Genomic DNA, 22,249 nt, shown 5'->3' with positions numbered 1-22,249 from the left:
TATGTGAAGAGGAAAAAGGTTAAAAGGTGAGGGAAAATAAAGGAATAGAAAAAAGAAAAGAAGCAGGGGATGGGATAAAACAAGGGCAGAAGTGAACCAAGCCAGACAGGGGAAAATAACAATTCAATTGATTCACTCACAGCCTTTAACAAGAATTGACTCAGCCTTCAGACACTGCAAATGGGTCCGGTGATCTGATGATGACCTTGACAGGTCCCTGCCTGGGGAGCTCACACGTCAGCAGGAAAGACGGGCTTTGTGATCACAAGAGTGGACACTAGGACTGTGGCCCCCAAGCCTGACGACATCCCCATCCAGCACATTATTCTCAGTTGGGACCTGGCTGCAACCTGGTGGGGCTGGAGTGGGCCTGGGGAGTCCTAATGCCACCTAAGGACCATGCCCCATCCCTTCTCTCCCAGCTTGTCCCAGCTCCTTCCCTGGCTCCTCTGCCCCAGTTTCCCCCTCTTGGCCGGGGAGGTCCTGGAGAATGTGACGGGATCTGAAGGACTAGAAATGAAGCTTTCTCTTTAAGAGCATGGACTGAAGGTTCGCTCTAGAAGAAAATGAAATGAAGACAGGGACTGGATGTGGACATTTGAGAAGAGGAAGATCGAAAATGTCACCCTGAAAAAGAGCTGCAGAGAGAGAAGCAGAGTCCCGTGAGAAAGAAAGAGGAGGGAGGCCAGGGGCAAAACGACAGACAGGAGTGGGGTGGGGGAATGTAAGAAAAGAAAGAAAAAGAGAAGGAAGGAGGGAGGGAGGATAAGGCATCTTACAAGCTCTCCTCCCTTCAGAGCTAAACTCCTCCCCTGAGTTGTCTGCACTCTGACCCCATTTCCTGGCCTCCCACTCACTCCTCAGCTGGCTCCAGTCCAGGTTCCTCGTCCATCACTCCACCAAAGCAGCTCACACTTAGGGCACCAATCACTGCCATGTTGCTTAATCCAGGGACCATTTTACTCCCTATCATACTAAGTCTCTCTGCAACATATAACTCTCCCTCCTTCTAGATCAATCTTCCCCCCGCATACATGACACCCCCAATCCTCTCCTCCTTGCCCTCCTACTTCTCCCACTCTTGTCCTACCTCCTGTGCAGGCTCCTCCTTCCCTTCCCAACCCTTAAACCCTGAGGGTCCTGAAGGCTCAGTCCTAGCCCTTCATATCTCCTCCCTCCATACTTTCTCTGGAGATAACTCCGTCCACACCATCACCCTATGAGGCGGGGCTCCCACATTTGTCTCTCCTCTGGACTCCAGACTCAGACACCTAAGGGTTCCCTCCACGTGTCTGACTGGGTGTCTCATAGGCACCTAACACTCAACACGGACAAACTTAATTCATCATCTTCCCTCTAAACCTGGAAAGGATGAAGAGATGAAGGGAAATCTCAGGCCAAAGGACTTGGGTTGAGGCTGAGGCACTGAAAGCTGTGCCTGGAATCTAAGGACCAAAAGACCCAGAAAGTGCAATGGAAAGTGCGAATGAAAAGGAAGAAGAGAGAACCCCCCACTCCTGGGGTCTGTCCCCAGCTCTGTCTGCAGGGGTCCTCAATACAAACCGTGCAGGCTCCATGAATGGGGACACGTGGACACCAAGTTCTTTACTGCAGCCTCACTCTTACACCCCCTTCCCTTCTCTGTCCTCAACCCCTCTCCCAGGGACCCTCTCTCCATCACCAGTCTGGGGCGGAAGAGCATTCTGAAGGGTCAGATCAGGGAAGGAGGGCAACGGAACCTCAGCAGGGGGACCAGAGAGCTGGAAAGGGCTGACCAAACTGCTCACCAGGTACACCAACACCTGGGCTGCCTCTTCTCTTTTACCCCACACCGTGCAGGCCAGACCGGGACTTGAGGGGCTCCGGGGCAGGGGGAGTGGGGAGCACAGGCGCATTGAGGGAGGGCACTTGGGGAAATTTGGAGAAGGAGCGAACTCAGAGCTCAGCACTTTCTTCCTTCTGGTTTTCTGCTTGAGGAATTTTTTTTCCCTAAGTGCTGATGACTTTACCATTTCTTGGGGGTGGGGGGGAGGAGATTTTGGCTTTTGCTCCCCCCACTCCAAATGCCAGACAAAGTCTTACATTCCACAAGAAGCCAGAGCTTCAGAGTTTCCTAAAGATGAGGTGGCGTCTCCTCCCGCTCCGGCCTCAGCTCCTGCTCTCCTTCCTCCCCCCACAAGTCTCAAGCCCTCAGTTCTGGCCAAGGAGGCCCAGCCAGGCTGGGAGGAGACCCCAAGCACATTCTTCCTCTCACTGTCATGCTGCAGAAATTAAAGACACATCTTGGGGCTGGGCGCCCGCCAAGCGTTTCAAGTCGAAAAGTGGCAGAGGAGGCCCTGGGCCTCAGCTCTATGCCACGTGTAAAAGATGCTTGGAAACCTTCTGCCCACAACTCCTGGGACGGAGGTCTGAAACTGGACACGGGGGTGGTGGCTGTTGCACACCATACACACAAAGCCCACCCCCCAATCCTAGGGGTCCCTAAACATTCTTCAGGACCACAGGCCCACGATGTAGCACGTCCCAATCCACGTCTCTGAGTCTTAATCTCCTTTAAGGTGGTCAAGTGAGCACGGCCTGAACAGGGAGCATGTGGGGAGGGGGCTGTAGGTGGGAGTACTTCTGGCTGCAAAAACGCAGCAAGCAGGGAGGTGGGCAGGTCACAGCAATTCTCACCTCCAGCCTGTGACTCTCCACCCCAGACAGCCATTGCAAAGGGGTGACCGCTCTGAGGGGCAGGGCTCGTGTCCCCCATTAGGGAGGGGGCGCTCCTTGTCCCTGACCCACACTGGAGGGGGCAGGAACTGCCATCTCAGCCCCTCAGCCCCCAGTCCTGCCCTGCAGTAGCTGGCACCAGACGGGGGCAGATACTGGGCCGCAAGCTGCTGCCACATGGTGGGGATAATTGATGAAGGCCTGTCCCTCCATTGCTGTCTTCAGCCCTGCCTCTCTGGAAACTCTATATTTTCCCTTTAATTATAGCCCCTGCAGTCTCCCTCTGCTGCCCCACCCGCACGGCTCATCCTGGCTGCCCACGGCCAGCCGGCCAGCCGACGTGGCTCCCTCCCCTTCTGTTCTCTTGGTCTTTTTTTTCCTTTGCCTTCGTTGCACAAAAGCAGCTGGGGGAGGGCGTGGAGAGGGGCAGGGGGAGGCAATGGAATCTTGGATGGTTTGGGGGAGGCGGGACTCCCCACTTCCACGTTTGCAGCTCTGGAGCGGTGGGGGTGGGGATGGGGCTCTGCAAAGGGATCCTCATTGCCTTCTCTTGGGTCCACATATTTCGGCAGGATCAGCCGCCTGGATAGATTGGGGTTGGGGTCGAGCACTGTCAGGAGGCTGGGACATAGAGAAGGGAGGACACTGGCTTCTGGAGGCATCTCCTCCAAATATAGCCTGTTGTTTTTGGGGTCCCCACTGCCTTTCAGGGTGTAGATGATTCTCTCCTGGTTCCAGGGACAAAGAGCAATGCCCTGGGTTTTCAGGAAAGAGGTGAGGCAGTGGGAAACATCCTCTAAAATAAGGTCACTCACCTGCAATCCCATTTCATACTCCCAAGGCAAGTCTCCCCCAGACACCCAAATTCTCCCATATGTCCCCAACCCTGAGTCCAGGTACAGACAGAGACAGAGCTTTCTGCAGTCCCCAGAAGGAGAACCCTCTCTCTGGTCAAGTGCTCTCCAGCACAGTCCTCTCCAGTTTGGCTGTGCCGGGTAGAAGGGTCTCTAACCAGGGCCTGGCCACTGGCCATGACAGACCCTAACACAAGACCCTTTTCTAAGTTGCCAGTGACCACAGCCCTCCCCATGCAAACTCACCCCCCCCCCAGCGTGGAAGAGTTTTAGCGATTTCTCACTACCACCCTGCTGCCCCATCACTCAACACCAAAGCTTCCTTCTGGAGAGACCGCGTAGTCAAATTTCTCAGCCAGTGCCTCAGCCTTCCCACCCCATCTCTCTCAGTCACGCTGAGGTTTGGGGAGAGCGTTGTACTTCATCTTGGAGCCTCAGGCATGGCAGAAGAATTGACATCCTGAAATAAAAACCCTCTTGCTAGCACCCATCCCCACGTATTTGATCCTTAATGTCTACAAATGAGTCCTTAACTTGTTCCCCAAATATTCCTAAGTTCCATACCCCAGCCACACCAGATGACACCCCTAAACAGGCACATCTTTTTTTTTAGGTTCTCCTGCTTTAGAGGGGTGCCCAGCTGGCCTCTTCATACCCATCCCCTAGCTCTTGCCAACGATGTCAGGAGGGTGAACGAGGCATGGCCAGCAGAACTCTCTCCCAATCACCCCCACTCCTTCCATCTTTGAAAGGTTCCCTAACCAGCTCCCCAATTCCAGTTCTGCCCCCCAGGTCGGGGGTCCCAGTAAGAAAGCCGAAGAGGTGCCCCTACCCACTCTTTAGCCCACACTATATTGAGGACCTAGCCGCATCCCAGCGGCATCATCTCTGGCCCTGGCTGGGCTGGGGGGCTGGGGAGGCAGAGCTGCGAAGGGGGGAGATGTGCGGTGGACTCCCTTCCCTTCCCTTCCCTCCTCCTCCCCCTCTCCGTTCTCACTCCCAAATTGGGGGCCGGGCCAGGCAACTCTGATTGGCTGGGGGACGGGCAGCCTGCTCCTCCTTTCCCAGGGGCAGGGTTCCTCCCCGCTCTCCATCAAGATGGTATAAAAGGGGCCCGGGCCGGTGGTCGGAGCAGACGGGAGTTTCTCCTCGGGGTCGGAGCAGGAGGCACGCGGAGTGTGAGGCCACGCATGAGCGGACGCTAACCCCCACCCCAGCCGCAAAGAGTCTACATGTCTAGGGTCTAGACATGTTCAGCTTTGTGGACCTCCGGCTCCTGCTCCTCTTAGCGGCCACCGCTCTCCTGACGCACGGCCAAGAGGAGGGCCAAGAAGAAGGCCAAGAAGAAGACAGTAAGTCCCAAACTTTTGGGAGTCTAGGGCTGCTTGGTATCTTGCCCTGCGTTTGGTCCCAGGGGTCCGCGACTTAAACTGAGACTCGGGATGCTCCGGAGGCTCAGGAATGGAAGGAAGATGGTGAGGGCTTGTCCTCGGCGCCCTGGGATAGAAGGGACCGCACTCTGGGTCAGGGTGTAGATGAACGCCCCCCAGGAGTGAGAGGGGAGGATGCTGCACGGCGCGAGTTGGCACAGGAGGAGTTCTGAGCGCGCACTGCGAAGTACTGCGGGGCAAATGGGGTCTGGACGCCGGGTGGGGGGAAAGTACGTCGAAGATGGGATGGGGGCGCCGAGTTGGGAATTTGGAGCCCAAGCTATGAGTGATCAGAAAGGCTATGAGATGATTCATAAGGAAAGATTGTTTACCCTCTCTGCAGGCTAGACAATGTTCCTGGGACCGCGGAGGTGCTGGGCGGAGCGGGGGAGGGGGCGCGGAGCGTGGGCGGGTTGAAGGAAGAGATTCTTAGGCGCGGACTTGGTCAGGCAGAGTCCTTGCGCCCTCTGCTGATCTACACTGGGCAGTGCGCCTCCTTATCCAGCGCTTCCCCGCGCAGGAGCCGGAGCGGGAAGACCGGGATTGTTGCCCGGTGTAGACCCCACCTCTAGACCTGGAAAATAAAGTTGGAGATAGGGTAGCCCCGTCTCTAGAAGAAGTAGCCAGTCGAGGGAAATTGCTTAGTGTCGCCCGCCACCTAGTGGCCGTCTGGGTAGATGATCCGCGGTGGGCGTGGTTAACTAACTTCATTTACTGTTTGCGGACTTTCTGGTTCTTTGGCTAAGGAGTGACCCAGAGGCACTGGCTGGCTTTGGGAAACGGGGGTTGTCACTGTGAGAGGCCTTTTGAGATGTCTGGGCGCTGGAGGTTAGGGCATATCCTACTTTTACGGTACGCTTCAAGTCTCTGGGCGGGATCTCACGCCAATCAGCCCCTCCCCCATCCTCCTAGCCCCGCCCACTCCATCCCACCTGCCCCGGGAATGGGGCGGGATCCGGGCTAGACCTCTGGTCTCTCCTGCCGTCCCCTCCTTCTGTCTCCACCCAAACCACGCCCACAAGCCTGCCCTCTGGTTGGGGAGCTTCTCTTCCCACTCCTCCACCCCCTACTCTCCCACCGAATGGCTTTTTATTTCATTTGGCTTCAGCGCAAATGGTCTGGGGTTGGAGTTGGAAGCAACCCCGGCCTAAAACTTTGTTTAAATTCCTGAGAACTGGAAAGAGTTATAGCTTCCCTGGCCAGGCGCCTCGGCCCTGTCACTGGCGCTGATGAGGAGCAGATGAGCGTTTAAGGATTTGGGGAAAGGAAAAACAGAAAGACAAAAAAAGGAGAGGCGGGAAAGGGAAAATCTAAATGTGCGTCTAAGACCGAGGGGAAGGGACGGTGGGGTTGGGGTACCTGGAGCCCCGAGGTGGGGGACTTGCGCGCCGCTGACAGCCCCCACCTCCACCTCTTGCCCCAGTCCCACCAGTCACCTGCGTACAGAACGGCCTCAGGTACCATGACCGAGACGTGTGGAAACCCGTGCCCTGCCAGATCTGTGTCTGCGACAACGGCAACGTGTTGTGCGATGACGTGATCTGCGACGAAATCAAGAACTGTCCCAACGCCAAAGTCCCCGCGGGCGAGTGCTGCCCCGTCTGCCCGGAAGGCGAGGGTATAGCTCGGGGCCTGGGCCGGGGCGGGGGCGGGGGCTCTCCCTTGCCCAGCGCAGGGGAGGCGTCTGTTGCCGGAAGCACCTGGAGCAAACCTTGCCTCTAAGCCAAGTCTCTTCCCCCCCACCTTCCCACAGCGTCACCCACGGACCAAGAAACCACTGGAGTCGAGGTAATCCTCTGCCCTCGACTTTCGCCACCCCGCCCAAGACTCTTCGCGGTTCTCCTTCTCTAACCCGGCTTCTCTTGTTTCTTCTGCCCCAACCCCATAGGGACCCAAAGGAGACACTGGCCCCCGAGGCCCAAGGGTAAGCGGTGCCCTCTCCCGGCTGTTGGGGCTAGAGGTGGGCGTGGCTCCTGGCCTGCGCTCACCCGGCCCGCCCTCTCCCGCTGCAGGGACCCGCTGGCCCCCCTGGCCGAGATGGCATTCCTGGACAACCTGGACTTCCCGGACCCCCCGGACCCCCAGGACCTCCCGGACCCCCTGGCCTCGGAGGAGTAAGTGGAGAGTCGAGGCGTTCGTGGAAGGCCTTATGTCACCTCGCCCCCACCCCCCCCACCGCGGGGTTTTTAGTTTGTTGGGGTTGGTTTGTCTTGGCAGATGGCATACTTCATAGTATGAAATAACTTCAAACTTACGGGAAGAGAGAAAAGTTGCAAAAATAATGCAAAGAACTTTCACATATCCACGATTTGTCACATTTGCTTTATCAGTTTCTGTGTATAAATATAATTATCTGGGTTTGTTTTTTTTTTTTCTAAACCATTTGAGAGTAAGTTGCTGGTCTTATGTCCCTTGGCTCCTAGATACTTTAGCATGTATCTTCTGAGAGCAAGAACATTCTCGTAACGTGAGCGTCGCACAACACTGACACAGTACTGTTTATTATCTACTACGCAGTCCACACTCAAACTTCACCAATGTTCCCAATAATGGCCTTTAGAGCTTTTTTGCTGTTGTTCCTGTTCCAGGATCCAAGCCAGGATCATGCATTGCATTTAATTGTCATGTCTCTGGTTTCCTTTCACCTGGAACATTCCTCAGACTTTCTTTGTCTTTCATGACACTGACATTTTTTGAAGAGGCCCGTTGTTCTGCAGACTGTCCCTTAAATTGGGTTTGTTGGGTGTGTCTTCATGATTACATTCCTGTGATACGTCTCGGGCCGGGCTGTGCCCCAGGTCACGTTGTCCTGCATAGCGTGTCACGTCAGGAGGCACGTGGTATCGGTTTTTCCCGTTACTGGTGATATCTTCTGCCTTTCAACTCACTGCCCTGACCCTGCTTTCTCATGTACTCTCTCTTCTAGAACTTTGCTCCCCAGATGTCTTATGGCTACGATGAGAAATCAACAGGAATTTCTGTGCCTGGCCCCATGGTGAGTCACCAGCGAGGGATGTGGAGGACAGAAGAAGAGCAGATGAGGATCCAGACAGGATAGGCCAGGGAAGAGATAGGGGGTGGCATAGATGACTTAGGAGCTCAAGAAGACCTTTGGGACCTCAGAATCCAGAGAGGATGCCAGGCAACTGGGTGGTCTGAATGGGAACCGTGGGAGATAACCTTTCCTACAGAGGCTTCATTATGGCCTCCCTTTCTTTTTCTTCTGTAGGGTCCTTCTGGTCCTCGTGGTCTCCCTGGCCCCCCTGGCGCACCTGTGAGTATCCAGGATGTCTACACCACTTTGGGCTCTGGGCTTTTGGAAAGAGGATTGGCATGAGGGCAGGGAGGGTGCTCAGAGATCTCTTGGTGAGTTGGGGGACAGGTTGGCAGGGACCTACTCTTCTAACCCTACCCCTCTCTCCCTGTCTGCCAGGGTCCCCAAGGTTTCCAAGGCCCCCCTGGTGAGCCTGGCGAGCCTGGAGCCTCAGTAAGTGCTCCCCAACTTGTACTCTCTATGCAAATATACACTCCCTCTACAAATACATGGATTCTCCTATTGAAGGACCACCATCTGGGGTCTTTCTTACCTCCTTCTTCCAATCCTAGCCTTCCCCTTCTTTTTTCCTTATCCTGGCCATTCTAACATCCTCTCTTCCTGTCTCCTCTAGGGTCCCATGGGTCCCCGTGGTCCCCCTGGCCCCCCTGGCAAGAACGGAGATGATGTAAGTAGCCCTGGTAAAGAGATACCATCTGACCCCCACCACCTCTCCATGTGTTAGGTCCCTGTAATCTCTACCGCAGTGCCCCCACCACCTTTGGGGGTGATACCCAGAGAAAGGAGGGCATGTTCTCCTTGATTCATGGGACTGCCCTTGAACAAGGAGCCTCCTGGGATGTTTCCCCATCTTCCTAACAGAGGTGGCTCTCCCTCCCCTCACCCCAATCACCTTAAAGCAGTCCCCAACCCCATCCCCTGATGTGAATGGCTTCCCACAGGCTTAACCACCCTGGGTACCTCAGATTCTCACTCCACGTGGTGAGATTAAGATGCTGGTGACAGAAATAAACACAAATTCCTTTGGAGGGACGCAAAATTCAAGCAAGGGTTGCATGGTAGATTTAAACTGAGATAAGGTTCTGGGCCCCTAAGCCTGACCCTCAACGACCCCAGGAAGACCCAGGCCTTCCATACTTTTCCAACTCAGGGGGCACGGGCACGATGGCCTTTTCTCTTTCTCTCAGGGTGAAGCTGGAAAGCCTGGTCGTCCTGGTGAGCGCGGGCCTCCTGGACCTCAGGTGAGCAGGAGGATGGCGTGGCTGCCTCCGGGCTTTGCTGCATTTGGGCTTCATTTGGGAGCTGTGTCCACAGTGGTGTCTTCTAACAGCCCTGCCTTTGTCCTTTTCTTTTCTCTCCAGGGGGCCCGGGGATTGCCCGGAACAGCTGGCCTCCCTGGAATGAAGGGACACAGAGTGAGTCACCTTTGTGTCATCTAAGTTCCCAAAGTCCCAGCATTGCATTCCAGCCCTTTCCCCAAAGGATCCTGGTGTGCGTCGTGGTGGCTGGCAGCTGTATAAGTTCCAAGGAATAGAGAGTAGACATCAAAGAGAACTTCCCTCCATTGGGAAGGAAATCGCAATAAAGGCATGGAGTGAGATCTTGGGCCAGTTGGGGTTTAGTCTAGCTCAGACACAGGGAGATAGCTGTGATGACCTCCTGAGGTTCCTCCTGAGGTCTGGGTGGCTGTCAAGGTTGTCCACAGTCTCCACAAGGTCTCACTTTGGCCCTCTTCCTATCTTAGGGTTTCAGTGGTTTGGATGGTGCCAAGGGAGATGCTGGTCCTGCTGGTCCCAAGGTAAGAGGCTGTGTGACTGTCATGGTCCTCCACCTCCCCTGCAGTCCCACCATGAATGAATTTCTAACTCTATTCTCTGCTCTGTAGGGTGAGCCTGGTAGCCCTGGTGAAAATGGAGCTCCTGGTCAGATGGTGAGTGTGTCCAGTTGTAGAAGGAAGAGAGGGAACAGGACGTAGTGGCAAGATGGGGGCTTGGGGAGAGGGGTGTGTCTCCTGTCTCACTTGGCTTCTCTTGGTTTTGTTGTCAGGGCCCCCGTGGTCTGCCTGGTGAGAGAGGTCGCCCTGGAGCCCCTGGCCCTGCTGTAAGTACTCCTGGCCCCTTGGGGGACTCCAGGTTCTGGAAGGCGTTCCCTAGGAGCTAAAGGGACTGAGCAGTGCTCAGTGAATGTAACCGGGGCTTTCCCCTCTCTCCTGCAGGGTGCTCGTGGAAATGATGGTGCTACTGGTGCTGCTGGACCCCCTGTGAGTACAGCCCTTAGACCTCAGTGCCTGGGATTGCGGAGGGGTCTCAGTGTCAGCTCTTCGGTCTGATACCAGGGGCAGGACTGAACCCCAGGACCTTTTCTGTCCCAGAGTATGACTTGTGGCTGCCATCTTCCTTCTCACTAACATCTCCCTTTCATTCACAGGGTTCCACTGGCCCCGCTGGTCCTCCTGGTTTCCCTGGTGCTGTCGGTGCTAAGGTGAGACCCCCACCCTCCAATGAGCAGGGCTCCCACAGGCCAAGGGGTGGGCATCTCCCAGCTCCCCAAACCAGAGGGACCCAGAATCAAGAGAGAAGCCCAGTCCCCAACACCTTTGTCCTGGGGTCCCCTTCTCTGATCTTGGAGTCCTGACTCTTGGTCTCCTGTCATGGCCCTTCACCCCCTGCCATCCAGCCATGAGGCTGGACTCCCAGGGTGGCTCCTGACAGGTTCTTTCTTCCAATCCAGGGTGAAGCTGGTCCCCAAGGATCCCGAGGCTCTGAAGGTCCCCAGGGTGTGCGTGGCGAGCCCGGCCCCCCTGGCCCTGCTGGTGCCGCTGGCCCTGCTGTAAGTGTCACCTCCTCAGTACCCCCGTACCTCTCCCTAACTCAGAGTCCTTGCCTGTCACTCACCCGCCTCTCTCTGTGTCACAGGGAAACCCTGGTACTGATGGACAGCCTGGTGCTAAAGGTGCCAATGTAAGTATCCTGCAGGTTTCGGAGCCGCCCCTGGTGCCCACCTTCCGCCCACCCTGTGCCCTCCGCTCCTGGGCTTAACTTGTTCTGCCTCCCGCAGGGCGCTCCTGGTATCGCTGGTGCTCCTGGCTTCCCAGGTGCCCGAGGCCCCTCTGGACCCCAGGGTCCCAGCGGCCCCCCTGGTCCCAAGGGTAACAGCGTAAGTACTGCTCTCTCTCTTCTGCCCCATCCCATGAGCTGGCTCCCGTGGCCCTTGTCTGGGAAGCGTGAAGACCCAGACCAGCTGAGCATCCCCACTTTCCACTCATCTTCCTCTCCTCCCACTCAGGGTGAACCTGGTGCTCCTGGCAACAAAGGAGACACTGGCGCCAAGGGAGAGCCCGTGAGTCCCCCAGCAGCCCCTTGGGGGAGGTCCAAGGAGGAATGGGAGCCCCTGGTGCTGGACACCCAGCCTCAAGCCTGTTCTGGAGCTGGTACCAGGACAGTCCCTCACCACAGGCTGCCCCCTCCTCTCTGCCCTCTCCAGGGCCCCACTGGTATTCAAGGTCCCCCTGGCCCTGCTGGGGAAGAAGGAAAGCGAGGAGCCCGAGGTGAACCCGGACCTGCTGGCCTGCCTGGACCCCCTGGCGAGCGTGTAAGTGCCCCCTTCTCAGCCCCAGTGCCGGCCTGATGCCCACGTGTCTGAGCTCACTGACCTCCTCTCCTCCCACAGGGTGGACCCGGTAGCCGCGGTTTCCCTGGCGCAGATGGTCTTGCTGGTCCCAAGGTAACCTCTCTTCGTGGGTGGGAGGCTGACCCTGCCGCTCCCTGGACATTACCTTCCTCTCCCAGATGTAGTCAACCGTCTCCCACCCCCACCGCCCGGTCATTAGTGCCCATACTGGGGCTGCAGACCTCTCTTCACACTGAGCCTCACCTTGACCTTCCTACCACCACCAATGCCTCTCAAAGCACCACCCACAGCCCAGGAGGAAGAGGCCAGCCCATGATAAAGAGACCCTAATTGTTGCTGTGACTCCCCCAACCAGGGTCCCGCTGGTGAACGTGGTGCTCCTGGCCCTGCTGGCCCCAAAGGTTCTCCCGGTGAAGCTGGTCGCCCCGGTGAAGCTGGTCTGCCTGGTGCCAAGGTGAGACCCCAGCCCTCTGCCCGGCTTGGCCCATGACCCTGCCCATCCTATGAGGGTTCTGGAGCAGGACCACAGATCCACCTTCTAGAATGTCCTCCACCCCAGCCTCCACTCTCCTTCTCCCCCTCTTCCACCACCCTTATCCCCCACCCCACTCACACCTCTCTGACTCCCCCTAGGGTCTGACTGGAAGCCCTGGCAGCCCTGGTCCTGATGGCAAAACTGGCCCCCCTGTAAGTATCACTCCCCCAGGCCCACATCAGTCTCCTGACCTCTCACCCTCTGTCCTCACCTCCACTTTTGTACCTTCCATCCTCAGGGTCCTGCTGGTCAAGATGGCCGCCCCGGACCCCCAGGCCCTCCTGGTAGCCGTGGTCAGGCCGGTGTGATGGGTTTCCCTGGGCCTAAAGGTGCTGCTGTGAGTACTCAGTGAGGTGTATCACAGGGACAGACACACTTGGGGCGAGGGTGGGGGTGGGGGGAAGAGTCCTCGCTCTGAGGCCACCTCTGCCACTGACTTGCTATGTGGCCTCAAGCCACTCATTGCCCCTCTCTGGGCCTCAGTCTCCCTATTCCATAAAATGAGAGATCTCTCCTGGCTTTACTACCATTGCTCTATCCCTGGAAATAAGTATCGTTGGCCCCCAAACACACACACACACACACACACACACACACACACACACACACACACACGGGGATAGGATATCTTGGTGGGTTCTTTGAGGTTCAAAAGAAGATATCAGAAGAGATGAAAGCCCTTTGCAGCTCAGGTCACCAAAGGCTTACAATGGGGAGAAGAAAGAGAAGAGGGTGGAGAGAGGGGCCTCAGGGGCGGGTCGTCTGGGAGGAGAGGGCTCAGGGAGAGGCCAAGAGATGGAGCAGTGGAAGCCAGCAAAGGCCTTCCTCAGGGGCCAGAGCTGACTGACAGATTCAAAAGCTCCTTAAAAATTCCACTCAAAGTAAACGGGAGGGACCCAGGAGGCCCCGGTTTCCCACTTCAGCTCCCTCAACCCTAACTCTCTCTCCCCACAGGGAGAACCCGGCAAGGCTGGAGAACGAGGCGTTCCTGGACCCCCCGGCGCTGCTGTAAGTATCGCCTTTTGGTCCCTGTCCCCTCCCTGCCTCCGCCCACGTCACATCCCTACATCCTGCAGGAGGGATGCGGGAGGCTCCAGCCCATCCCCAGGGTGTCAGGACCCCCAGCCCCCAGGCCCCCTACCTGTGCTCTCTTCCTCAGCTGCCCGCCCACCTCACCACCCTGACCCCTTTTTCACTCTCTTCCCATAGGGTCCTGCTGGCAAAGACGGAGAAGCTGGAGCCCAGGGACCTCCCGGACCTGCTGTGAGTGTCCCTGACGGCGAGGCCTGGGGAGGGGGTGCTGTGGGGCAGGAAAGGGGAGATAGCTCCCGTCCCCCTTCTCCTGAGCTTTCCCATGACCGCAGTATTTCCTCCTTGCAGGGCCCTGCTGGTGAGAGAGGTGAACAAGGCCCTGCTGGCTCCCCCGGATTCCAGGTGAGGCCTCACGCCGTCAGGGTGTTGGAAGAGGGGCATGAGGAACACCTCTTCCAGATTCTAATCCCTCGCTTCCCTCCCCCATTTCCCACCTACAGGGTCTCCCTGGCCCTTCTGGTCCTCCTGGTGAAGCAGGCAAACCCGGTGAACAGGTAAGAGGTAGCAGGCAGCTGAAGAGATGGGGAGCGCAGGGAATACAGAGGGAGAGTCCAGCCCCCTAGCTAATCAGACAACCATCAACTAGAGGGATCAAGGTTAGACTCGAGGAAGGACTTCCCATCATGAAGGGTGCTACACAGAAGAGCTGCACCTCTGTGTGATAGGATCTGGAAGGAGCCGCCTGGCTGCTGGTCTGGATGACTTCTTTTTAGAGCTGCTGGAATACTCTGGCTTTCCCTCAACCCCAAGTCTGGGGAGGGTGACACATTCACGAGGAGGAGTAGAGGGATAAGCCCGGTTCAATGCTGAGAAGGGATTGGTCTCCCATCACAGACCCCAAGGGCTAGCCCCCAGGTGGACAAGAATGCTTTCTAGTTGGGAGGACCAAGGTGGGTTCTGCTCACTGTGTGTCCCCCCTCCCGCTCAGGGTGTTCCTGGAGACATTGGTGCCCCCGGCCCCTCTGGAGCAAGAGTAAGTAGAGCCCCTTGCTGCTTCTACCAACGTGCCCCGTGCTTGGCCCCGTCTCTGCAGCCACCTCGTGGGCCCTGTCCTTTCCTTCCAGGGCGAGAGAGGTTTCCCTGGCGAGCGTGGTGTGCAAGGGCCCTCCGGTCCTGCAGGTCCCCGTGGGTCCAACGGTGCCCCTGGCAATGATGGTGCTAAGGTAAGGGCAGCACAGGGACCAGGTCTCACCCTTCCTGTGATGGGGGATGCCTGGCTGTGACCAAAGCCGGCTGGATGTTGGGGAGGGATGGGGGGACAAGACTGGGGGGGGGTCCATGTGCAGCCTGAAGTTCTGGGCTGTGAGCCTTTCCTCTTAGCTAGTACCTGTCTTTGGCCTCAGAACCAAGCCCGGGAGAAATTAAGAGGGGGCTCAAAGCTGTGACCCACTTCTGAGACTCCAGTCTTCTTGGTTGTCATACAGGGCGATGCTGGTGCCCCTGGAGCCCCTGGTAACCAGGGCGCCCCTGGCCTTCAAGGAATGCCTGGTGAACGAGGTGCAGCAGGTCTCCCAGGCCCTAAGGGTGACAGAGTAAGTTGAACTCCCCCCTCCCTCGAACCCTGTGTGGTTCCCATCTCTCTCTGCTTCAGATCCCTCAGCATCTCTCTTTCTACTCCTTTGGGTCTTTCCCTGTTCTCCTTAATCCTCCTTCTTCTCTGGCCTCTTGGCTGATGAATCCTTACCTATAGTCCAGGCCCTACCCTTCCCATGTGTTACCATGGCAACAAGAGGTGGGAGGGGGGCTCCTGGACGAGGAATCCCTCTACACAAAGCAGGAGCTTCTTAATCTAAGTTCCCCGGAATCCCCACACAGACACCTTTCCCCTGAAAGATCTTGAGTCCTTGGCACACATGGGGGCAGGGCAGACACAAACTGAGGAGGGGTCCCAGACACAAGCAGGATGCCATAGGTCACCTCCTTGCCCCACACTGGAAATCTCAGACTTTCCTATGTCTTTAGGGCGATGCTGGTCCCAAAGGTGCTGATGGTGCTCCTGGCAAAGATGGCGTCCGTGGTCTGACTGGTCCCATTGGTCCTCCTGGCCCCGCTGGTGCCCCTGGTGACAAGGTGAGATGGCTGCCTCCCCACCTTCTTCCCTAACACACAGCTTCCCCAGCAAGCCTGGGCACAGCTCTGCAGGGGGAGGCAGCTCCTGCCATTCTAAGCTGGTGATCCAAAGGTGGGGGGCCAGGAGGGAGGATGACTCTCCTGGGTTATCCGCCAGGAGTATTCAGCGTGGGCCCCTGACCCTGCGCCTCTTGTCCCTCCCTCTCAGGGTGAAACTGGTCCTAGCGGCCCTGCTGGTCCCACTGGAGCTCGTGGTGCCCCCGTAAGTACAGAAGAGCCGGTTAAGGCTCCATACTCCAGCCTTCTCTCCCTTCATACTGCCCCTGGCCCTCTTTCTGGCCCTCCTCCACCTTGGCTCCCACCTGCTCTGGTCCCTGTGGAGTTCTCCTCAGGCCCTCCTTCCCCACCCTCCGGTCCATCCCATCCCACCTTCCCCCAGATCAGGGCATCTCTCCATTTGCCTCCTTTTCTTCTAGGGAGACCGTGGTGAGCCTGGTCCCCCCGGCCCTGCTGGCTTCGCTGGCCCCCCTGTGAGTACCAAGATCCCTTTCATCTTCCATCTCCAACTAGGCCCTGGGGCCTTGAGTGACTGGATGAGGAGAGAGGCATTGGCCTGATTCAGAGAAGGAGGGTGGAGAGGGAATTGTCTCCCATTCAAGCATCTTCCTGCCTGGAGTTCCTGTCCTTCCTCAGCTGACTTCCTAGGCCGGCACAGCCCTCTCCTCCACTCACCACACTCCCTCCTCCCCCAGGGTGCTGATGGCCAACCTGGTGCTAAAGGCGAACCTGGTGATGCTGGTGCTAAAGGCGATGCTGGTGCCCCTGGCGCTGCTGGACCCACTGGACCTCCTGGCCCCATTGTGAGTATCTCGCCATCTAGGCCCCGAGCTGCCGGCAGGCTGGATCCAGGACTGGCCCAGCCGTGACTCCTCTGTGCTCTCCTACAGGGTAACGTTGGTGCTCCCGGACCCAAAGGTGCTCGTGGCAGCGCTGGTCCCCCTGTGAGTACCTCACTGTGATTCTCTGCCAAGGCCCTCCCCAGCCCGCGTTTAGAGATGGGGCGGCTGGGCCAGGTGAGGGGCTGTCCTCCCTCTGATTGCTTCTTTGTCCTCTTCTCTAGGGTGCTACTGGTTTCCCTGGAGCTGCTGGCCGAGTCGGTCCCCCTGGGCCCTCTGTAAGTGTCTGTGGTGGAGACTTCACCGGTCTGGGAGGGTATGGGGCACAGGCCGTCAGGAGCCCGACTACGTAGTCGGGTGGGCCCGACTACGGCTTCCATAACGCTCCGGAATCCGATGGATTCTGACGGCCCCAATTCTCCCCAACCAGGGAAATGCTGGACCCCCTGGACCTTCTGGTCCTGCTGGCAAAGAAGGCAGCAAAGGCCCCCGCGGTGAGACTGGCCCCGCTGGGCGTGCTGGTGAAGTCGGTCCTCCCGGTCCCCCTGGCCCCGCTGGTGAGAAAGGAGCCCCTGGTGCTGATGGACCTGCTGTAAGTGCACTACGCTCCAGATGGGTCCAGAGTGGGGGCAGCGTCCCTGGCCACTGGAAGTCACCTCACCCCCACCCGTCCCCCACAGGGCGCTCCCGGCACTCCCGGACCTCAGGGCATTGCTGGACAGCGTGGCGTGGTCGGCCTGCCCGGTCAGCGAGGAGAAAGAGGCTTCCCTGGTCTTCCTGGCCCCTCTGTGAGTGCCCCCTCACCTTGCGGATCCCGACGAGAACAGTTGCAGGACTTGGAGGGCGCAGGGTGGGGGTGTTGGGGTCAGCGGGGACAGAGGTGGCGGATCCTAAGGCCCTCTCCCACCCCATCCCCGGCCTGACCCTTTCTTCTCCCTCAGGGTGAACCCGGCAAACAAGGTCCTTCTGGAGCAAGTGGTGAACGTGGCCCCCCTGGTCCCATGGGCCCCCCCGGATTGGCTGGACCCCCTGGCGAGTCTGGACGTGAGGTAAGCGGTTGCCGGCCCCACACCAGTGCCCTTGGTGTGGCCATCTCGGCCTTGGCCTGAGCCTCCCTCCCCTCGGCTGCCGTTCACCTTCCCCTGCTCTCTGCAGGGAGCCCCTGGTGCCGAAGGATCCCCTGGACGAGATGGTTCTCCGGGCCCCAAGGTAAGACGGCTGCACCCTGGGGCCACAGCCCCACCTGCCGCTCCACCTGGCCCTCTCAGCTGGGGCTGACCCGGATTCCCCTCCTCCCCCCCCTCCCCCTCTCAGGGTGACCGTGGTGAGACCGGCCCTGCTGGACCCCCTGGTGCTCCTGGTGCCCCTGGTGCCCCTGGCCCCGTCGGCCCTGCTGGCAAGAGCGGCGATCGTGGTGAGACTGTAAGTAGCTGCGCTCTGGCTTTACCGTTTCTGCTCAGGCCAGGGACTCTCCAGGCTTGCCGAGGGGTCTGCAGATGGACACCTGACTTCACCTAAGCAGGGGAGAAGAGGAGGCCTTGCAAGATGTCTGGGCCCTTGGCCTCCCTGAAAACACTGAGCCACAGCTCAGCCTTGAGACCCCTCCTCCCGACAGTCCCGTTTCCCCCGAGGAATGGGGTTTGTTCCCAGGTGCTCGCCCCAGCTTACAGGAGGCCTGAATTTACATGAAGATTCACCTGGGGTCAGGAGAGAATGGATGTGGTGGGAAAAGATGAGAGGAAAGAGGGATTTGGCCAAGGGGGGGCCTCACCTGCAGCTCAGGCCGTGCCAGCCCTCAGCTGGGCTCTCCCTGACCAGGATCTAATGCTCTCTTTGCTCTCCCCAGGGTCCTGCTGGTCCCGCTGGTCCCATTGGCCCCGTTGGTGCCCGCGGCCCCACCGTAAGTGCCCTGCTATGGCCCTTGTGTGCTCAGAACCCTTGTCCAGATGTGGACTGCACCCCCTCAGTGCTAACAGAACTTCCACCTGACAGCCTGTCCCCATCTCTCTTCTAGGGACCCCAAGGCCCCCGTGGTGACAAGGGTGAGACAGGCGAACAGGGCGACAGAGGCATTAAGGGTCACCGTGGCTTCTCTGGTCTCCAGGGTCCCCCTGGCCCTCCCGTGAGTATGCCCAGCCCCTCCCCAGCGCCCAGCTGCCATCTTACCTTCTTTTATCATCTCCCCAAGTCCTGCTGTGTGATGGGGGAGGACACTTTGCCTCGGTTTCCCTCTCTGGACCGCCCTTCTCCTCCCTAGTGGGAACTGGGGTCTGAAGACTAATGGGTATTTCCAAGTAGCCTCTGAGAGAGTGAGGGGTGCGCAACGAGGGATCGCGGGAGGGGTCTCAGCCTATGGACACCCTGGGGCTAGACTTCCAGAATAACAAGGTGGCTGGTGGGGGGCGGTTGCTGGCCACATTTGACCTACACTTGGCCTAAACTGTCTTCACATCTCTCCTTCAGGGCTCTCCTGGTGAGCAAGGTCCCTCCGGAGCTTCTGGTCCTGCTGGTCCCCGTGTGAGTTGTGTCTCCTATTTATCTGCTCTTCCTGGGTCCCTCGCCTCTCTGGAGAAGGGTCTGGGGCAGGGCATGAAAGGAGGGAAGGGGGTTCTAGACCACCTTATGCAGCCCTCGCCTCGCCCTCCCCACTGCTTCCTCCCACAAAATTTCCTGGCCCAGCTGTGGGAGTGAGCCGTAATGAGGCTGAGGAACCAGAGCCCAGGCAGAGTGGGTTGTGGGCTTCTCTGCCAGAGCTGGGGTGGGCCCGTGCTTTCTGGCAGGCTTTCTCCAACCAGCTTCCTCCCTGCAGGGTCCCCCTGGCTCCGCTGGTACTCCTGGCAAAGATGGACTCAACGGTCTCCCAGGCCCCATCGGTCCCCCTGGTCCTCGTGGTCGCACTGGTGATGCTGGTCCTGCTGTATGTGGTCCCCCACCTTGTCTGCCCATGGCCCTCCAGCCCCGAAAGCACTGAACCCCGGTAATCCCCCCTCTCCTCCCTCTCTGCGCAGGGTCCCCCCGGCCCTCCCGGACCCCCTGGTCCCCCTGGTCCTCCCAGCGGTGGTTACGACTTCAGCTTCCTGCCCCAGCCACCTCAAGAGAAGGCTCAGGATGGTGGCCGCTACTACCGGGCCGATGATGCCAATGTGGTCCGTGACCGTGACCTCGAGGTGGACACCACTCTCAAGAGCCTGAGCCAGCAGATCGAGAACATCCGGAGTCCTGAAGGCAGCCGCAAGAACCCTGCCCGCACCTGCCGTGACCTCAAGATGTGCCACTCCGACTGGAAGAGCGGTAAGGGCTGGCCCAGCTGTGCCTCCTCCCGCCGCGACGGGACTGAGCCCTGAGGTGCCCACATCCCGTACCTCCCCTGACGCCATCTCACCCTACCCCACTGCAGGAGAATACTGGATTGACCCCAACCAAGGCTGCAACCTGGATGCCATCAAGGTCTTCTGCAACATGGAGACAGGCGAGACCTGCGTGTATCCCACTCAGCCCAGCGTGGCCCAGAAGAACTGGTACATCAGCAAGAACTCCAAGGACAAGAGGCATGTCTGGTACGGCGAGAGCATGACCGGCGGATTCCAGGTGCGTGAGCTCGATCCCGTAGCCACTCTTAGGAGATGGGCCGGCCCAGGGCGCAGAAGGGCCTAAGGGTAGGTCCCGGGTGGACCAGACCTCTGCTAAGTGTGATCAGCTGGGAGGCAGGAGACCTGGGTCAGTGATACGGGGTCAAACACAGGGTGCCTGGGGGCAAGGGGTGCCGCCTCTGGACGTAGGGTTCACTAGGATGCTCTCAGGGGACTCCAGGGAGGGAAGCCAGGACCGGAGGCTCCAACACAGCCACTCACTCGTCGCTCTTCCGCTCCCACAGTTCGAGTACGGCGGCCAGGGCTCCGATCCTGCCGATGTGGCCATCCAGCTGACTTTCCTGCGGCTGATGTCCACTGAGGCCTCCCAGAACATCACCTACCACTGCAAGAACAGCGTGGCCTATATGGACCAGCAGACTGGCAACCTCAAGAAGGCCCTGCTCCTCCAGGGCTCCAACGAGATTGAGATCCGGGCCGAGGGCAACAGCCGCTTCACCTACAGCGTCACCTACGACGGCTGCACGGTGAGTCCAGCAGGGCCCCCGCTCTGGGCTTTGGCTTTCCGGGCAGGCTCAGTCCCCCCACCCCCTCACTGCCACTTGGTGACACACCCCTCTCCCATTGTCTCCCTTTCACCCCAGAGTCACACCGGAGCCTGGGGCAAGACAGTGATCGAATACAAAACCACCAAGACCTCCCGCTTGCCCATCATCGATGTGGCCCCCTTGGACGTTGGCGCCCCAGACCAGGAATTCGGCATCGACGTTGGCCCTGTCTGCTTCCTGTAAACTCCCTCCACCCCAACCTGGCTCCCTCCCACCCAACCCACTTGCCCCTGACTCTGGAAACAAAGAACCCAAACTGAACCCCCCAAAAAGCCAAAAAAATGGGAGACAATTTCACATGGACTTTGGAAAATATTTTTTCCTTTGCATTCATCTCTCAAACTTAGTTTTTATCTTTGACCAACTGAATATGACCAAAAACCAAAACTGCATTCAACCTTACCAAAAAAAAAAAAAAAGAATAAATAAATAACTTTTTAAAAAAGGAAGCTTGGTCCACTTGCTTGAAGACCCACGTGGGGGTAAGTCCTTTTCTGCCCGTTGGGCTTATGACACCCCAACGCTGCCCTTTCTGCTCCTTTCTCCATGCCTTCTTGGGGCCTCCCCTCCACTGCTCCCCGAATCTAAGTCTCCCCAAAAGACACAGGAAACGATGCATTGTCTGCCCAGCAACCAAAGGCAATGTTGAAACACCCAAGTGGCCCCCCACACTCCCAGCCTACTCCCTTCACCCAGAACCCCCGAGCCCTGGGGGAACCCGGAGTTCTCAGACTGCCAAAGAAGCCTTACCATCTGGCATCCCTGTTGCCCCGGCAACATACCCCTCTTTGTTTTTGAGGGGGAGCATGCCACGGGCACCACTGGCCCTTCACCACCGGGTTTGGAGAAAAGTCAGGAGGGGCCAAGACAGAGCAGAAACGTCGGATTTGAGAAACATGCCGATCCCCCCGTGCTCCCCAGCTGGGTGGGAGAGACTGCTCTGTTCCTTGTGTAATTGTGTCGCTGAAAGACTACCTCGTTCTCGTCTTTGTGTGTCACCGGGGCAACTGCATGGGGGGCGGGATGGGGGCAGGGTGGAAGGGGCTCCCGTTTTATATCAAAGGTGCTACATCTCTGTGATGGGGTGGGGTGGGGAGGGAATCACTGGTGCTATGGAAGTAGAAACGCACCCCCCCCTTAGGCCAGCAAATGTTCCTTTTTGTTCAAAGTCTTTTTTTATTCTTTGTTTTGTTTTTTTTTTTTCTTGTGGATGGGGACTCGTGAATTTTCTAAAGGTGCTATTTAATGTGGGGGAGAGAGTGCCGGCTCCAGACAGGGTCACTTGCTCTCCACCCTCTCTTCATCCCCCTCAGCGCCTCGCACCACCTCAGGCCTCTCTCCTCTCTCTCCCGACCTCTCCCTCCTCTGAAACCCTCTCCTCAGCTGCATCCCATCCTCACGGCCTCTCTTGTAGTCTGTTCTGCGTTCTCTCTCACTGGGTTTCAGAGCACAATTTCCCAAAGCACAAAGCAGTTTTTCCCCCTAGGGGTGGGAGGAAACAAGAGACTCTGTACCTATTTTGTATGTGTATAATAATTTGAGATGTTTTTAATTATTTTGATTGCTGGAATAAAGCATGTGGAAATGACCCAAACCTATCTGCAGTGGCCTCCTAATTTCCTTCCTTGGAGTTGGTGGAGGGGAGTCCTGGGGAGGGAGCTTTGGGAGGTGGGTGGGCTCTCCTTCAGCGTCTGCCCCTTCCCTTCCCCTCTCCCTCTAGCACCCTTGACGGACCCTCCCCCTCCCTCTTGCCTTTCTTACGCCTTTACCCTTT

The 22,249-nt window shown here is 58.0% G+C and overlaps 1 protein-coding gene across 1 annotated transcript; it reads left to right on the top strand.

Annotated features, from left to right (window-relative positions):
- The first annotated feature begins 4,700 nt into the window (after positions 1-4,700).
- Positions 4,701-20,894, top strand: COL1A1 (collagen type I alpha 1 chain). The gene is made up of 51 exons (XM_065897471.1): positions 4,701-4,921; positions 6,423-6,617; positions 6,753-6,787; positions 6,888-6,923; positions 7,012-7,113; positions 7,926-7,994; positions 8,229-8,273; positions 8,433-8,486; positions 8,668-8,721; positions 9,242-9,295; positions 9,416-9,469; positions 9,799-9,852; positions 9,940-9,984; positions 10,101-10,154; positions 10,270-10,314; positions 10,482-10,535; positions 10,785-10,883; positions 10,970-11,014; positions 11,112-11,210; positions 11,340-11,393; positions 11,538-11,645; positions 11,724-11,777; positions 12,040-12,138; positions 12,318-12,371; positions 12,458-12,556; positions 13,174-13,227; positions 13,429-13,482; positions 13,600-13,653; positions 13,752-13,805; positions 14,240-14,284; positions 14,376-14,474; positions 14,736-14,843; positions 15,274-15,381; positions 15,590-15,643; positions 15,858-15,911; positions 16,134-16,241; positions 16,329-16,382; positions 16,502-16,555; positions 16,708-16,869; positions 16,958-17,065; positions 17,219-17,326; positions 17,433-17,486; positions 17,592-17,699; positions 18,124-18,177; positions 18,292-18,399; positions 18,741-18,794; positions 19,087-19,194; positions 19,286-19,568; positions 19,675-19,865; positions 20,152-20,394; positions 20,512-20,894. Exons 1-51 carry the CDS (start codon positions 4,819-4,821, stop codon positions 20,656-20,658), a joined length of 4,392 nt encoding a protein of 1,463 aa, XP_065753543.1. The 5' UTR covers positions 4,701-4,818; the 3' UTR covers positions 20,659-20,894.
- Positions 20,895-22,249: the final 1,355 nt, after the last annotated feature.

This window comes from Phocoena phocoena, chromosome 19, assembly GCF_963924675.1.
Source record: "Phocoena phocoena chromosome 19, mPhoPho1.1, whole genome shotgun sequence".
Taxonomy (NCBI): domain Eukaryota; kingdom Metazoa; phylum Chordata; class Mammalia; order Artiodactyla; family Phocoenidae; genus Phocoena; species Phocoena phocoena.
Note: the sequence above shows the minus strand (reverse complement) of the source record. Positions and strands in the feature narration are given on the sequence as shown.

What these genes read in the sequence shown, in the direction of transcription:
- COL1A1 (XM_065897471.1), top strand. Translation starts at nt 4,819, where the DNA reads ATGTTCAGCTTTGTGGACCTCCGGCTCCTGCTCCTCTTAGCGGCCACC. An exon ending in AAGAAACCACTGGAGTCGAG is followed by an intron (nt 6,788 to 6,887) that starts GTAATCCTCTGC and finishes CCAACCCCATAG; the next exon opens with GGACCCAAAGGAGACACTGG. An exon ending in CTGGTGCTGTCGGTGCTAAG is followed by an intron (nt 10,536 to 10,784) that starts GTGAGACCCCCA and finishes CTTCCAATCCAG; the next exon opens with GGTGAAGCTGGTCCCCAAGG.